The 16,158-nt window shown below is 44.7% G+C and overlaps 1 protein-coding gene and 1 long non-coding RNA gene across 5 annotated transcripts in view; one reads left to right on the top strand and one right to left on the bottom strand.

Moving 5' to 3' along the window:
• The window catches only part of LOC129736069 (uncharacterized), a 22,485-nt gene extending 9,204 nt beyond the window's left edge, over window positions 1-13,281 (top strand). Inside the window, exon 3 of the long non-coding RNA XR_008732246.1 lies at window positions 12,205-13,281. This is a non-coding gene — a long non-coding RNA (uncharacterized LOC129736069). The remainder of the gene's footprint in view (window positions 1-12,204) is intronic.
• On the bottom strand, window positions 3,959-16,158 carry CX3CR1 (C-X3-C motif chemokine receptor 1). 4 transcript variants are annotated; one of them, XM_027814825.2, is made up of 3 exons: window positions 15,933-16,158; window positions 14,932-14,985; window positions 3,959-5,614 (listed from the first exon to the last, which is right to left on the bottom strand). In XM_027814825.2, the coding sequence occupies exon 3, from the start codon at window positions 5,598-5,600 to the stop codon at window positions 4,536-4,538; it is 1,065 nt and encodes a 354-aa protein (XP_027670626.1). In that variant the 5' UTR covers window positions 5,601-5,614; window positions 14,932-14,985; window positions 15,933-16,158; the 3' UTR covers window positions 3,959-4,535. The 4 variants fall into 4 exon arrangements, with proteins under 4 accessions (XP_027670626.1, XP_055566178.1, XP_027670623.1 ...); XM_055710203.1 differs by lacking the exon at window positions 14,932-14,985 and adding an exon at window positions 13,288-13,524 and having other exon boundaries at window positions 15,933-16,157; XM_027814822.2 differs by lacking the exon at window positions 14,932-14,985 and adding an exon at window positions 9,360-9,542 and having other exon boundaries at window positions 15,933-16,157.

The raw sequence follows: 16,158 nt of genomic DNA, 5'->3' as shown, positions 1-16,158 counted from the left end.
TGATGTCTTACAGAGTTAAGAAGCTGAAGCGCAAACAGTAAATCTTTGAGCAGGACTGGGTAAGTCCTTAACACAGAAAATATTTAATTCACTACTAAAACGTAGCCATTTTAGAAGTGGTGTGTAAATGGCCATTGGCAAAGCACTGCGCTATGCTTGGGCAGTAGCTACAGAGGAAAAATGCTACCTACTAGGAGCTGCAAAAGCAGCGGTGGGTAGAATTAGTGCAACTTCTAGAATTCAGATGTGGGGAGAATAAAGCTTATAAGTAAGATTTTATTTGGAAAACTCTCCTCTGTTTTTTAGTGAAAGCAGGATGTGGGACTTGCACGGTTGGGTCTTGTCCCCTCATTGACAACAGGGTGTCCTTCTAGGACAACACTTTTGTATTACCTATGAGATCTCAGTGAGGGACTTGCAAAGGTGGTAGAGACAAAATGAAAATGACAGGACTGAACCCGTACCCAGTGTGTTTATAAGTTGTTCTCTGTGAAATACAGCCTTAAAACTTTGAACTACCCTGGACCAGGACTTCAGATCCACTCCCACCAAATTCTAAACCCAAAGGAAATACGTGGGTAGTGACTCCTTCTGATGCCACTAGTGAAAATAGTGGCTTTCACCACTGAGCGATTTCCTAGGTCAATATGATGCTCTGACTGGCTGCATTTCTAAATTTTCTGTACAAGTTAAAAACTACAAGAGTCAATGAAAAGAATTCAAAGTGACCATGCTCAACTTAAAAATGAAGAAACATCAATTCTATGATTTTGGGACTGTGATGTGATATTTGAATGAGAGGGATTTGCTGTAGCACCTAAAAAAGATACTGATTTCCACGTATCTCACTACAAGCAGTTTGGCTAAATATGTGTCTTGTTCATTCTATTTATAAATTGAACATGAAATATAGTAGTGAGCCTGCAGAGAAAATTTGGATTCAGGTTTTATTAGTTCCTCAAAACATAGCCCAGCTGGGAAAAGATTTATGTTAAGTGTCAGAGTGATTCTCAAACAGGAAAAAAGGTTTCATGATGAAAAAACAAGATGCAAAGATAGCTCACCACCTCTGAAAACCCCAAAGCCCAGTCCCCCCACCAAACCCAGAGATCTCTTGACCTCCTTTTTTCACAACCAAGTACTATTCAATAGATAGATTTAACGAGAGAGAGAGAGAGAGTGTGTGTGTATGCATGCGTGCGTGCGCGTGCATTTTCATGTTAGCAAGAGTCTGTCCTTAATTTATGGCAGAAGAAAAGGTTTTATCCCATGCTGAGAGACTGATTTACTTTCTTAGGTGTAATGGGTAGGGACTGGATGTTGCTGGTCCTCAGGGATGTGTTGATCCAGGCTAAGGATGTATGCATTATTACTGCTGTACATAGAAAAGCGTATGTTGTAAACTAGCTGGGCAGTTAGAAAGCACCAGTTTCCTGCTGCAGAGGTTTTGAAAGAGAAGTAGTATCTTCAGATAAAGGCTATGATTAACTGAAAGTCCAGTGGAGGGACTTAAAGAGACATCAGTGGGCTTTCAGTCAGGCAAAGGATACCTCAAGGAGTGTAATGTATAAAATCAGCAGAAACCCAGGAAGCTACACAATATTAGGTGTCACAAGTCACAACAGAGGCATGGAGTGGGCAGAAGCTGCGGGGCTGCAGCTCTCCATGCATGCTGACATGGTGCAGTACAGTGAAGAGCAGCAATGCCTGTCTCAGCTGCAGTTGAACCCAGTCTTGGTAAAGTTTGTTACCAGTTGTCCTCAGAGCACTGTATGTTTCATGGAGGCTGAAGTTTTTTAAGGACAATTGCAACAAAATTCTTCCTGCTAATGCAAAACAAAACAAAAATGTTGATTTTGGTTTTCAAAGATTTACCACTTCTGCTATGAGGAGGCATCTGCATAAACTAGCTATTTGTTACGGAGCCCCATGCCTAGAAACGCCTGAAGCTTTTAATTTCGTACAAATGCTCAAATATTGAGCAATAAGACCTTGCACATAAATAGCAAATTCTATGTAATAACTTGCAAATTCGTGGCATAAACACTGAAAATATTATGCTGACAAACCTTGAAGTCTTCCATTGCACAGTGTGGCAAAGAAGACAGAAAAAGTGCAGGTTGTCAGGAGGGGCCCTTGACCTGTGGAAGTGACGGATTTTTGCAGGTGCAGTTTCACACATTTCAGCTTGCAGAGGACACAGGCCTGTTAAGGCAGTTTGACTCACAGTAGCAAGTCTGCACTGCCAGAGGGAGATGCATCTGGAAGGGGTGTGTGCTGTGATGCACTGTGCTGGTGATGGGTAGGGTTCCTGGGAAACCACTGGGGTAGGCAGGAAAATGCTCTTTTTTCCTAGAAAGCTGACAGAAGGCTCTGGGCTTGCACCTTTCATTCTGGAGACAGCACATGGGTTATATTTAAAAGCATCTTTTACTCTTCCCTACTCAGTATCGCACCATTATCTGAAAAATAAAAGGGAAGTTAAATGAACCAAGTGAGATTACATTGCTCAGCCTGGCAATCCACCCTCTTCAGACCAGTTTCATGCAGATGACTTCTTGTTTAGTCTCACCGTATCTTCCTCTTTCTTTCTGCACATCTTAGCATTTCTTTAAAAAAACATTGTAAAAACACCATTTCTTAAAAATACCACTTGCTTGGGGGTGGGGACAAAGCGAGCTGTCTTATCTCACTTGCTTAGGCAGACTGAATTTTGAAAAGTAATTTAATTTTGAGTGACACTCATACTACACTTAAACTTAGGTATTTAGAGTCTGGAAGTCCACTTATAGCTGAAAATTTAAAAGTTGAGAATATAGAATATATTTATACCCAAATACAAGCCATTTTATGAAAAGGCTATTATACTGTAAATTGTGCTGAATGTTCAGCAGCAAAAAATGGAATATTTAGTATTTGTGGAATTATTGCATATGGAAAACTGCTCAATGGAGGGGCTCTCCTCCAGGCTTTCTTAGAAACAAGGGGGTACTAAGGTCCACAAAGAAAGGGCCTACTCCTCCCACTGATACTCTAGAACAACTCTTCTGTGTTAGTTGGAAAGTGAGAGTGCTTCTTCAGTTTTGACATATTGCCAGTTCCATCAATGCATAGAAATAGGGTCCCACTGGCGTGGAGTAGTTTTGTAAGATTGGTCCTTGTTTTTCCCTTGTAAGCTGATCTCAGCTTCATAGATGGCAACAGTCCTTTTTCCATTCACCTAACTGTCATCCACAGTGCCAACAAAAATATCTTTTGCTCTTGCAGCAGATGACGGCAGGAACTTCCCAGGGAGGGCCCTGGGGAGCGACTCAATTGTCTGATGTTTTCCACCCACAGTGCGTTGTCATTGCAAGAGTAAAAAGGCTATTTGGAGGCTGTGGAGTGCACATGGTAAATGTGTCCTCCAGGGCACGTTAAATATCGGTACACCTACAGGTTTCCCTGATGAAATCCGCTGTGGTAGGGGAGGCCACAAAGGTTGGGAAGGGTTGCGTTAAGCAGCATGGGCAAGTGGTTATTTTGTCCCAAAAGCCATTGTCTATGATGGTGTGGATACAGTTGGTGTTTACAAAGTGTAGCAAGCAGAGCACAGGTGTGAATCACATACTTACCATGCTCTGCAAGGAATTCCCAGCTTGGTTGTGCCATATTTAGACCAAGCACGGGGATACCCAAACCTGTATCTCCCGTTCCCATTGTCCCAAGTGTGTGCTGGTGTCTGTTGATGGAGCTGGCAGCCCCTCGCTCAGCAGTGCGCATGGGGATGTACTGCCTGAAGGGCTCCACCAAACTCGGGCCTTTAGCTCAGGCCACAGCCCGTGGAAATCAGGAGATACACCTACTGGCTTGGGTCAGCTCCAAGTCAGGTCCCAAATCTTTAAGGATGGTCCTTGCTCTGATTTTTGTATGCTGTAAACACTGAGTGCACTGTTGGCACTAAACACATATTCAGAAATATTTTTTTAAATGACAATCTTTTTTATTAACAGTAGGATTTTATTAGGTTCGAAAGCACAAGTAAAACATTTGTTGCCATCAGTAACCCCCAAATCACTTCCATAGGGCTGATATATAGCATCAAAAATATACCCTTTTACTATCAAAAATATTGCCCTTTGCAAAGTCAGCTACCATTCGTTAGAGATCTCTCTTCCCTTAAAAAATGAGTTTATGTCTATGTACATTTGTACTACGTGTGCATACACTGACACACACACAAGTTTCAATGATGAAACTTTAATGACTTCTCTGTCCTTGAATTCTTCTCCATCTCCTGTTCTAGGCACAGAGCACTGCTTTTGCTTCTACTTTCCCTCTTCTTCCCTCTTGATTCAATTCTGCATCCAGACCTGACATACTGTACTGCTTTTATTTTAAAAATCTTTACCATTTCAGAATACCTTATGCTTAACAAGAGGCATGTCAGTAACTCAGTGCAGCCGTTAAGTCTCTTCATGTGGGCAATGGCAATCTTGGTGGTGGCTAGCCTCACAGAAGTCATATTTACATACATTTCTTCTTCACAGAGCCTTTTAGACGAAGACAGAACCATCCTGGTCACTGGTGTTCAGGGTCATGTTGCTGTGCATGACGCTTTCTGTGTAGCTAGCTGAAGAGGTGACCTGGTAGTGACTGCAGGGACCACAGAAACACAGGAATGGACAATACTTTAAGCAGATATGGTGAAGGTATTTCCTGAATTTTTCCCCAGCAAAAGCGTAGATAAGAGGATTGAGACAACAGTGACTGAATGCAATGGTTTCGGTCAGATGCATTGCGTAGTCCAGTGATTTAATTTGATCACAACTTGTGAATAACTCATAGTGCTTTAAAGTCTCGAGAAAAATCAGTACATTGTAGGGGGACCAAAACAGAAAAAACACGACTACCACAGCCAAGACCAGTTTTATGGCTCGTGTTTTTTTCTGATTTTTGCAGGACAGCAGGGTTTTGATGATCCCACAGTAGCAATAGCATATTATACAGACTGGGATGAAAAAGCCAATGGTGTTCAGCTCCACATTGCAGAACACCGGCCAGATGTTCTCCAGCTCCTGGGGGAAGACAGACATGCAGTCATTTTCTACCAGCTGGGAGAACACAAAATGCGGCACTGAAAATAAAACCGCTATTGCCCATACTCCGCAGGTTATAAGAAAGCCGTGTTTCACTGTTCTGGATTTCAGAGAATATGTTGCCCGGACAATGGCCAAGTATCTGTCGATACTGATAACAGTGATAAAGAACATGCCCCCAAAGAAACCAATGTAATACAGCGAGGAAATAGCTGTGCATGAAATAGTCCCGAGGGTCCATCCACGCACTGTGTTGGAAGCCCAGAAGGGGAGGGAGACCACAAAGAGAAGGTCTGAGATAGCCAAGTTCAGGAGATACATGTCAGTGATGCTTTTTTTACTGCCTTTTTTCACAATGGCAAAAAGCACCATTAGATTGCCTGTGAGGCCAAGAGCAAACACTGCAATGTAAAATATTGGCAGAAATATTTTCCCAAATTCTTGGATGTCAGTCTTATTGCAGGAAAAAGCATGTTCGTCATAAGCATATTCAGCTGTCGTTTCTGTGAATGCTTCCGTCATGCTGAACTTCCTGGCTAAAGACAACATGAAAAGGGAAAAGAGAATAATGTTAGAGAGACATCCAGTATCTGCTATGGTCAAATACTGAGAGACCTCACTAACACACACTTTGGGGTTTTGTCACTGTTTGGGTTAGCGAAAGCTGTATTACTGCAGCGGTGATGGCAGTTACTAACAAAAGCCCAGACTCTGCCGTTACATGTACGTCACTGTATGTTAGCTCTTTAGGATAAGAACAAATGAGAATTTCAAAGGCAGTTGCATAAGCTTATCAGAGGGGCAGCAGAAGCGGCAGCAAGCCAACATTGCCTGAGCTCTGCAGGTGGTGCGTCGCAATGTGAGAAATGCAGGCGTTCCCCCAGTCTGCTGGGCAGTGCTGGGCAGGAAACGATACCTCACGTGTCACTGCTGATCAGTGTGTGGTGCCTGTCAACACCACCAAGAGCCCAGCCTGGCCCCACACCTTAACCCCAGGCTGGAAGTGTAGTAAGACGCCCAGTTTGACCAGGTCTGAGCTGATGCTTGCTGACATGGAAGGAGCAAAGTCTACAGTGGGACATCCTCTGGGAGCAAGCATATCTTTGATGAGGTGTTTTGTGGGTTTTTTTTAATCGCTAAGGTCAAAAGAAGAGGGAAACTATACTGACCCTTTTCCTCAAGCACCAAAGTGTCTCGTGACTGCTCCTGCCTTGGCTGTGAGGCAGTCAGGTTGGAGCCTGGGCTTGCTAGCTTGGAGGCTGCATCCAAAGAGAGTGTGGGGTGCAGGTGTGTGACCTCTGGGCTCACTGGTCTGCACATCGAATAACTCGGGGTACCCATCAGTTCATCCACACTTCCTTAGGATGTGGCATTCAAGTCTCCACAAAGATTTCCATTTGCAGGGAACTAAAAATCCTAGAGGGGTTGCAGGTGTTACTGCATTCAGTCTGCTCCCTGGTTGGGGTAAAGAGCTTGTAAGTATCTGTTACTTGCTCTCACTGTAGGAAATGAAGGAAATTGAGTGTGACAGGCTGTGCGGAAGCCCAGGGAGATGACATGTCCAAACTAACCTGTTAAAGCTGAGACTGAAAGGAAAGGTCAGTGATAATAAAACTGCAAATAATCACTACCCCTTGGTCACAGTGTCACAATCTTCATACGGGAGCCCCCGCTGACTCTAAAGAAGGGTCTTGGCTGTCTCTAACACAGATGTTTGCATCTCGTGTTAGTGGGACATGTAGTCAATAGAGCCAATGAAGAGCAATGCAACTGAGCTGGCGCAGGGCAGGCCAAATCTGCTTTAAGACAAGACAGACTGCTTTCTAGACTCTGCTGACCACGTTGATGAAACTCCTTTTGACTAGAAGGAGAGCATGGGCACACTACTCAGTGGTAGATGCCAGTGATATATAGCTATTCCCACTCCTGACTCTCAGAGTGGAGGGGTTGGAATCCCAGCCTACATGTCAGCGTTTCACTGATGGCAATAGTTTGTATAGACTTTGTTTAAAATAAGCCTTGCAAGAGTAAGCATGAAATAAAGATGTCCTGAGGTGTGAGTCAGTCCTTACCCAAGAAGTTTCATATGACGTAGTGGTAACTACAATAAACTCCTCCATAGGTGGCTACCGTGATCATATTGACATTTTCTCCTAATGCCTTATTGCTTCAGTGCTGTTTGTGGTGTGGGCCATGAAGTTCTGCCCTCTTATTTTGTAGTCATTTCTCAAAGAGTTGGGTTTTTGTGTGCTAGTTGGAAATGCAGGCTCTCTGTTTTAAAATACCTTCTTGTTCTGAACGTTCAAAGCCTAGTTGCCCCCAAAACATTTAAATAAAAAGTGCCCACAGTCATTAGAAAACAGTCTGTGGTTTTGCACAGGAAAAGTGGGCTAGAAGAAGGTCTAGAAGAAGACCAGCTCAGTGCTGGTAGTTCCAAGGCATGGGCACAGCACGGGGAAGGCTGTTTGCTGCAGGTGGGCACACGCATGGGCTGAGCAGCTCTTGCAGTGCCTTTCCACTTGAACTGGGAGCTGAGACTGCCTGCAGAATCTGTGCAGCCCCTTGCTTCCAGCCCGGTTTAATCCTCCAGCTTCTGGAGACAGGGTATCTGACACCAGCAAAATTAAAGCGGACGAATAGGAAATGGCAAGGTGCTGGGGCAGAAGCTGACAGTGGTTGCAAACAAGATACTGATTTTCTACTGATGAGATAACTGGAGTTGCCTACAGAGATATGTGACTGGTTCCTCATCTCTTTACTATATCTACCCTGTTGAGGAATACAGAAATAAGCAGGAGACATCGTACTAATCCCCATAGCCTGCCATTTTCTGTCTTCCCATCCTGACGTTTTCTTTCTCCTCTCTGATACAAAATGTAAGCAGCAGGTGCCTTAAAAATGAAAAGAAGGGTCATGATACATCAAGTCTCTTGCGCTGAATATGAGTCACTACACTGCCCACCCAGATCCTTGCCACTGAGCTGTTACTGCACCCATCTGCACAGTACCAGGACCTCTGTCTGACTGTGAGCTGATGTGCTCCACAGCTGGTTCTTCACCAATGCACTGCTGTGTGGTAGCTGAGGGCTACCACAATGATTGGGGCTGGAGCACCTGCTGTGTGCAAAGATGCTGAGAACTGGGTTTGATCAGCCTCAACAAGAGACATCTCAGGGGGCATCTAGTGAGAAGGTGTAAAGGTGAAGCAGATGACTTTCCTCAGAGGAATAAGGCAATGGCCGTGGGAAATTGTTACTCATTGTATGGAAAAAAAAGTCACTGTGAGGGTGGTCAGACACCAGGACAGGGCTTCAGGGAGGTTGTGGGATCTCCGTCCATGGAGATACTTGAAAGTTGGTTGGCCTTCCTCTGAGCATGAGTTTGGACAAGAGACCTCCTGAAGTTGCATCCTTAACTTCATGACTGACAAAGCTGGACAGAGTCCATGATGTCTCTGCAAAGTGCCCCAGCTTCTCTGCCCTGTAAGCTCCTGTTTCTGATATGTCTTTCTTGGTGTGACAGGCAGAATTCCCATCATCCACAGAGGAAAAAAATGATTGATGCCTGCTCATATCCCATTAGCATCTTTGCTAACTGCGCAGGCATCCAGAGAGGGCTGCTGAGTGGTGCTTATCTAGACTGTATGCGCTGTGTGAAATCCCTGATCTGGAGAGAGGGAGCACACATTGGTTTACTCCCTTCTCTGAAAGCCTCTAGTTGTGCTGGTCTTTCCCATGCTCGCTCACTCAGTTCATGTCTGGAAAGGCAGCTTGTTCCTCTGGAGAGTTTCTATATGTCTGTACAAACCGCTGTGCTCTGAAGTAAAAAGGAGCATCAGTCAGGCTGGGATTTTTTCTGAAGTACCTTTTCAATCAGGTAATCTCCTCTAGCTCACTGATAGGGATAATTTATTTCTGCAGTAGCAAATTATTTCCTTTGCCCCTGGATGGGTGGTTGCAATGCCTGTGGTACCTACACCAACGGGAAGGGTGTGATGCTGCATAGCATGTCCAGGGGCAAGCAAGAACTGCACTTACCAAAATGACATTGGCATCTGAAACTGCTGGCACAGTCTGTGGCTTGTTCACTCTCTAGCTCCTGGATTTCATATTTCACCAGCCACATCCTCTTATCCTCCCACCGCTTCTCATCCTGCATATGCAATGCTCTTAGTTCTGATTGAATATTTAGCTCCTCTGATACCACTTCACTCAGTTTAAGCTGATGTTACTCAACAGCTGGACTACAAACTCCAAAGGGAAACCCAAACCCAGCCCTTACCAGATATGCATAATATGATGAAATGTTATTGTACTCTAAAGTGAAGGAACTTGGCTCTGCCCATCCTCCATCCTTCCCTGCCAGGTATTCTCCGTCAGCTTCGCAAAGGCCACTGCAACACATGCTCTTCTCACTGTCTGCTTCAACCCAGTTTTCTCTCTTGTGCTTACAATGAATGTTCACCTAAGGGACAAAGCGAACTGAAGACAATAGAGGGCACTGAAGAAGGACCGCAGGGCTGTGAGGTCCCTCCACTAGCTGTTTTCCCTTGCTGAGTGCAGGAAATAGTAGATTCACTTCTGCTTCTCATGGAACTGCTCAACCGCTTTGCTCTCTCTCCAGAGTTCTCCAGCAGTTTTACACCCTTCTCCCCACAAACTTCTGCCCTTAATCACATTTATTGCTATCTCAAAGACAGTAGTCTGCAGGACCAAAACCCCTGCTTCTCAGCACAGCTATTCCCAGCATGTGCGGTACGTGTAATACATAGGGAAGTGAAATTATGAGAGATCCACAAACTCCTCTAAGCAACAGAAATTGCATTTCAGCCTTCGAATACCACTAGCATCAGGCTGGGTGACACAAGAGCTAAATCCTGTTTATGCATCTGATCCTCCCAGTTATCACCCCTGGCACTTCAGCCAAGTGCAACATTGCAAGCTTTACTGCCAAGAAGAGGGGTCTGCAAGCACTTCGCCTCTCTGTGATGCCTTTGCCATCACCGAATGAAAAGAAGTAAAAAAAAAATAAACCCAGACCTCTGCCAGAGGGTCACACTTCAGATTTGCACAACATGCTGATAAAAGTATTTAAACCTCAGAAAGATCTTCACACCTTAGTCAGCATTTCTGGGTGAGGCTGACTTACACAATTTTCTCATGCAAGCAAATTAAGTTTTCCATGCACGCTGAGTGGTCTGGAGCTGCAAGCCAACAATTCAGCTGGCCCAGGGAAGCTGTAGGCTTTGTGGGAATCCCTGTGAAACCCTACAGGTGCATATGCCTTTCTCACCATTAGATCTGAGCTGCCACCACCCTACCCAAATATATATGCCATTGCTTTTGCGTATTTGTGACTACACCCATCTGAATCTTGCTGGCTGGTGATTCTTGGCAAGACTGCAGGGATGTCCTCGGGTACCTGCAAATGAAAAGTCATAGCCGCTGATGGCACTTCTAACACACCGAAAAAGACGTTTAATGGAATTAACCAGAACTGGGTGGAAATTAGCAGGAGAGATGCAAGTTTTAATAGCACTCTGGGTGAAACTCTTAACCAGCCTCGTGCCAGGCAGCTACTGTGCAATCGCCAGACTGCCGTGGACACCTGTAACCACAGTTTGGATGATACCTAAAACAAAACTTAAGACTTATGGTCTATACACCAGCCAGTTTTTAGTCCTACAACCAACTCGTTCCTGTGATTCACTTAGCTTATCTTTCAGAGTGGGGTGGCTCTATTCTTAGGGTGCCGTCTCTGCAGTTGTTAGGGATCATGTTAGGTACTGGGGGTCAAAAGCAGGCCCAGCCCAGCAGGTGCAGTTACTATAAATCTTAAATCTTAGTCTTTTATTCAATTCTGAAGTGGGGAGATGTTCCCCCCATTCCATCTCTAGAGATGCTGGAAGCAGCTGACACAATGCCGACCCTCAAAAGCGGGAAGCAATGTGAAACAGCTCGTGTAAGCTAACCTTTAACCTCGGCAGCATGCAATTTAAACAGTAAAGGGAGGAGCGTAGCTGATGCCAGTCTGCATGGGTTTACAGAAGAAAAGTTTTAGTTTGAACATCTGATGAGATTGCAAGGTTGATAAAGGGTACTGCTCAGAAGAGGTGGCGCTTTGGCTTGCACTGCCTGCTTATTTGATTGACGCATCTCTCCAGCCCAAAGCAACACAAGCCCAACAAAGTATTACAATGAGATTTGGGCTGGTTAGCAGTCAGATCTCAAAAGGCAGCCATCCATGGAGGAAGCTAAGGTCTGTGAAGGACCACACTAGGAATATTGTTTGTAAAAGGTCTGTGGGAATGACAAGTTGAAAGCCAAAAAACTCTTCAGTATTTTCATCACTGGTCTGAAAGCAGATTGGAGATTGGCAGGGGGAAGTGATAAAAGACTTGGAGAATTGGATAGTGATTCAGACAAATCTTGAGTCATCTGGGGCTTTTGGGATGATTCACATTGACTTTAATGCAGCCGAAGAGACACGCTTGGGAGTTAAACAATACAGGCCATGTCTCAAGAGTGGGCGCCCATCTGCTGGGAACCCTGGCTGCTGGTACGGTACGGGCAGACTCTGAAACTGAGCTCCCAGCCAGATGTTGCAATAAGAAAAGCTGATGCAACCCTCGGGTGTTTAAAGAGGTGATAAACGGGAAGGAACAAAAGCAGGAAGACTTTACCATTGCAGAGCATGATACTGTAGGCATACTTTGATAACACTTGATTTCACTTTTGCTCATGTTAACAATCTTGCTAATTTACTGCAATTAGTCATACTATAAACCAATGTGTGGAAATTCAAACCAGAAACATGCAAGCTAGAAATCAGATACACATTTTTAACAGTGAAAGGCTAATGACTGGAACAAACTTCAATTAGGAAATGGAGATTTTTGCATGTCTGAGCGTCTCCACATCAAGAGAAGACATCAGCCTGGGAAACTGGTTTAGGCCAGACACAGTGGAGAGGCTCAGCCGGGGGGCGCTGGGTAAAACTCTACAGCCCCTGGCAGGCAGGGAGGCAGAGCAAACGGGCGAGTGGGGCACGCTCCTCTTAACAACCATGGCTCTGTTTTGGTAATAAATGACTGAAAAAGCTAAAAGCTAAACTGTCCTCTCCCCAGGTACTTCACCAGCACCAGCTAGCCCAAATCCTGGGATGGGATCCCCTGGAAGGAAGTGGAGTCCTGTGAAGAGCATGGAACAGCTGCTGGGTTTGGATTAAAGGGGAGTCAGGAAGAAAGCAGCAGAGTTTGGGGATGTTGTTACCAAACAGCCAGTCTGTACTGCCTTTGTTAAACCCTGAATGTTTTCCCTACTGCTAAGCAGTTCTTTTATGATTCCTCCATCACTTCCGAGTGGCTGTGGTGTAATTCCCCAGATGCATCCTTGCTCCCTGGTCCCCCGGTCCTTCCCTGATGACTTTAAGGTGAGGAGATTCCTTTCTTTGGTGTTTCTTCTTCCTTCTGTCATTTATTCTCAGATCAGCTGGGCCATTTCTGTGGCCCAGCAATGTTCAACAAGCTTAATAATTGCTTGTCAATTTGGGTCATTTAATTTATGGAGGCTCCCCCCAAGACTTAGAGGATAAGTTTTTTAAAAGCAAGTAGTGATCTGGGGAGCTTCATTAGTGGATTTTCCAGCTCAAGATGGAGTTCAAGGAGCAGAAGCATGATGCTGAAGCTTTCAAAAAATTAGGGCATTTAAGGTGTCCTAAATAAAGGACCCAGAAATGGAAGCCGATCAAATCACTGCTGATTAAGATAAATACAAGCCTGAATACTGCAGAAGCCTGCGATCCCTTTACAAAGGCATTTAGGTCAAAGTGATGAAAAAAAATGCCCTTTCCCTGAACCAGTTCTGCAGTTTTTACATCAACATCACAAACTAAATTAGAAGTAGACACCACTAGCTGGAGATGAGCAGCATGTAAATCTAAAAACTTAAACCAAAAGTTTTGTGTAAAAAAATACAGTTGAAAAGACTAGGCTTGGATCATGGAGGGCAGGAGGGGTAGTATGGAGTCCAGAATCCCCAGGATCACCTTCATCTAAGGCTTTATAACATTGGAAAGTGCTTTCTCAAAGATGCTCTATGCAAACCTGGAGGTAACTGCAGGGCAGCAAGTAGCCAGGGCACAAGTTTCAGCGTAACTCATCACATCAAAATTAGGTGTACTCTGATTTACAAAGAAAACATGGACTTACTACAGTTTTTGTCAGCAGTGAAGTCTTCACCGTCTGTGCTTCAGAGCAGCCACCATGGTATTTTGAACAAGATCTTGCTCTTGCCCCGCAAATGCATGGTCCAGCTGGGCAGGCCAGTGCCCTCACTCATACTGGTTGTGCTACCGTCACATCAAAGCGGGCACAGGGGACTGAAACCAGATGCTGTGGGCGAATCCTGCCCCACGTGACAACCCTTCCCTTGCTGGTGTTGTTGCCCTGCCAGGAAGACTTGCTGTGAGCCATGCAGAAGGGACAGCAGCAGTGTGTGGTTTGCTGGGGCCACGGCAAACCCTGCCAAGCCCCTGGCAGCTCACCCCTGTGGTTGCTGATGTATTTATAGCAAAAGCTGTAAGCTGAAGCTTTCAGTGGTGTCAGCTCCTTCCTTAAACTGGTGAGGACAAAGCCCCTCTGAGGCTGACAGCGTGATGCAGGAGACTTGGTGCCTGCACACTGGGGGTCCCACCTGCTCCTTAATGGAGCAAGGAGTAGACTCTCGGGAGCAGGGCATGACCAAGGCTGTTAAGGAAGTAGAGATGCAGATAGTCATGTCAGGGGAATTTCCAGCAATTTCCATTTGTTGATTCAATCATTCTTCTGAATGGGAGCTAAGCACTGGAGGGCTTCTGAAAAATCCTGCAAGGCTATGGTCTGAACCTCTGGCAGAGTACCTTTAGAAATCTGGCCTTAAGGAGGTCAGAGCCTTAAACATCTATTTCAGAAATGACTTACACATTTAGGAAATATGACCTGACGCTATGATTCAGATTCCTGCATCTCCCCTGGATCTTAAAATTGAGGTTCAAAACCCACTGAAATGGTCCTGAAATTTTCATCTGTGACCCTGAGGGTCATGATTTTGTGGTCTCAGTACTATGACCAGATCCAAGGGTCCTCTGCAGAGCCTCGGCAACCTGAGATGCTTTCCACACAGTGTCCTGACCCCAGGGCCTGGCCAGGGGATGGGAAATGAGGTAAATGGTGTGAGAATCCTGTTGAAGAGCAGTATTTGGTTTTGCCCTCAGGGAGCCTGGGGAGCGCTTTAACTCAGCTGCCAGGGGGGCCGTGGCAGAGCTGGGGAGGGACCAGGTGCCCTCCCAAGAGCTGCCTGCAGGGCACTGGGTGTTCGGGGGTCTCATCTGACTGCATGGTGATTGCCAGGATCAGGATTTTCTCGGAAAATTTGTTTCACAGGTATTTCCTCTAGGCTGTTAGTTGCCCTGTTTGCCCCTTCTGCTTGCACAGTTGCTCGTGACACTGTATATTTTGTTGTATGTACAGCTGAGCATTTTGCCAGTGTTTTACATGCTTTTCCTCAGTATTTCTTTTTCTCAGACCTTCCCTTCTTAAGTGGAATTCAAATTTCTTTTGTATTTTCTGTTAAAGGGATAGTAGAAATGGATTATTTAGCTATGTACATTGTTTGTACTTGTTTATGATTACCATTCACTCTGTCCTCTCAGCACCTGTATCATAGTGCCTATTTACTTCCTGCCCCTCCTTTTTTGTTATTAACAAGCTCACATTGCCTTGGCATCCTCAAGAAATCTGAGAAGGCTTTCTAGAAATTGGAGATCTCTTAAATAAACTTCTCTGTTGGTTTACAGATCAGCACATATTACATACCCTTTCTTGACTGTGTTCAGATGAGATTGAAGTTCTGGAGTTGCCAGCCCCTTCCTGGGAAGATCACATTTACTATGTCATTTACTCGTAGTTTACTACTGTGTGTTGTCCTTTGTCAAACTTCAGCCTTCTGCTCTCCCTTTTGGACTTCTTCTATGCTGCCCGAACCCTTGTAGTTCATTGCTGTTGCTGTCTTTTATCCTGTCACCCAGTTCACTGCCTCCGGCTGCACTGCCTCCATGCAGGGTTTGCCCCAACAGACCCGATTTTGGGAACCACCTTTTCTGGATCTGTGTTTATATCATACAGGTACTTAAGGGGCTGCCCACCACTGTATTACCCAAATGTCTCACCCAGACCAGCAGACTTCTTTGTGCAGCATCTTTCCTATAGAAAGCCGAGTCATAGGGAAATTATGTAATATGATCATAGTTGGGTTTTCACACTTTTTGAATTTCTGCCATCTTTTGCTGTTTTTTTCTGCATCAGACACTTTCTATGGTCTGTACCAAATTTTCTGTATTGGTCTGTCTTTCAGTGTCAGTGATGTTTTTGATAATGGTTCACTGACCAAAACTAAAAGCAAAGCAGTGCTCATGAGTTGTGAAATCCCTGCAAACATCTAACAAAAACCTCTAATGAAGTAGAAGGGCTTGTATCTTTTCTTGGTCTGTTCTTCTGGGTTAATGCTGCACACTAGTCATCTATCAGCATTTTGCTTTACCCTTGAGGACTTCTAGCCAGGGTGAATATTTCTCTTGCCACAAGATGCCACAAATAGTCACCAAGTAAAATTTCTCTGCCCTCATCCACTTTGATTGATAATCAAAGTCCCCTTTCTACTTTTATAATTTTAAAATATTACCCACATCATCTTTACCCAAATTAAGTATAATTTTAGTTCCAAGCACTAAGCAGTTAACAGTTTCCTTAAGTTCTGGACACACTATTCTTGTCATCCTGTTCTGTCAAACTGTAGGTAAAATGTAATTGTCTCTTACCTTAAATCATAGCTGTGTTGAAAACCAACTTTTTCTTCAAGCTGAGCCTGTTTGGGTTTAAATGTATATTTCCTCTTCTCTAATGCTTGTGCCTACCCTGTGAAACGTGAACTTTGGCAGGGCAGCTTCCTGGGCTGAGCTTCAGGGCTGAGCTGACAAAGTATTAATGTGTTCTGCTCTGGTCCCTCTGGCGCCTTGTGAAACTGTGAAGCAGGATGCAGCCACT

The sequence above is a fragment of the Falco cherrug genome, chromosome 4 (genome assembly GCF_023634085.1).
Source record: "Falco cherrug isolate bFalChe1 chromosome 4, bFalChe1.pri, whole genome shotgun sequence".
NCBI lineage: Eukaryota > Metazoa > Chordata > Aves > Falconiformes > Falconidae > Falco > Falco cherrug.
Note: the sequence above shows the minus strand (reverse complement) of the source record. Positions and strands in the feature narration are given on the sequence as shown.

Bases quoted from the DNA above. Each gene is read 5' to 3' on its own strand.
- CX3CR1 (XM_027814825.2), bottom strand. From the start codon at position 5,600: ATGACGGAAGCATTCACAGAAACGACAGCTGAATATGCTTATGACGAA.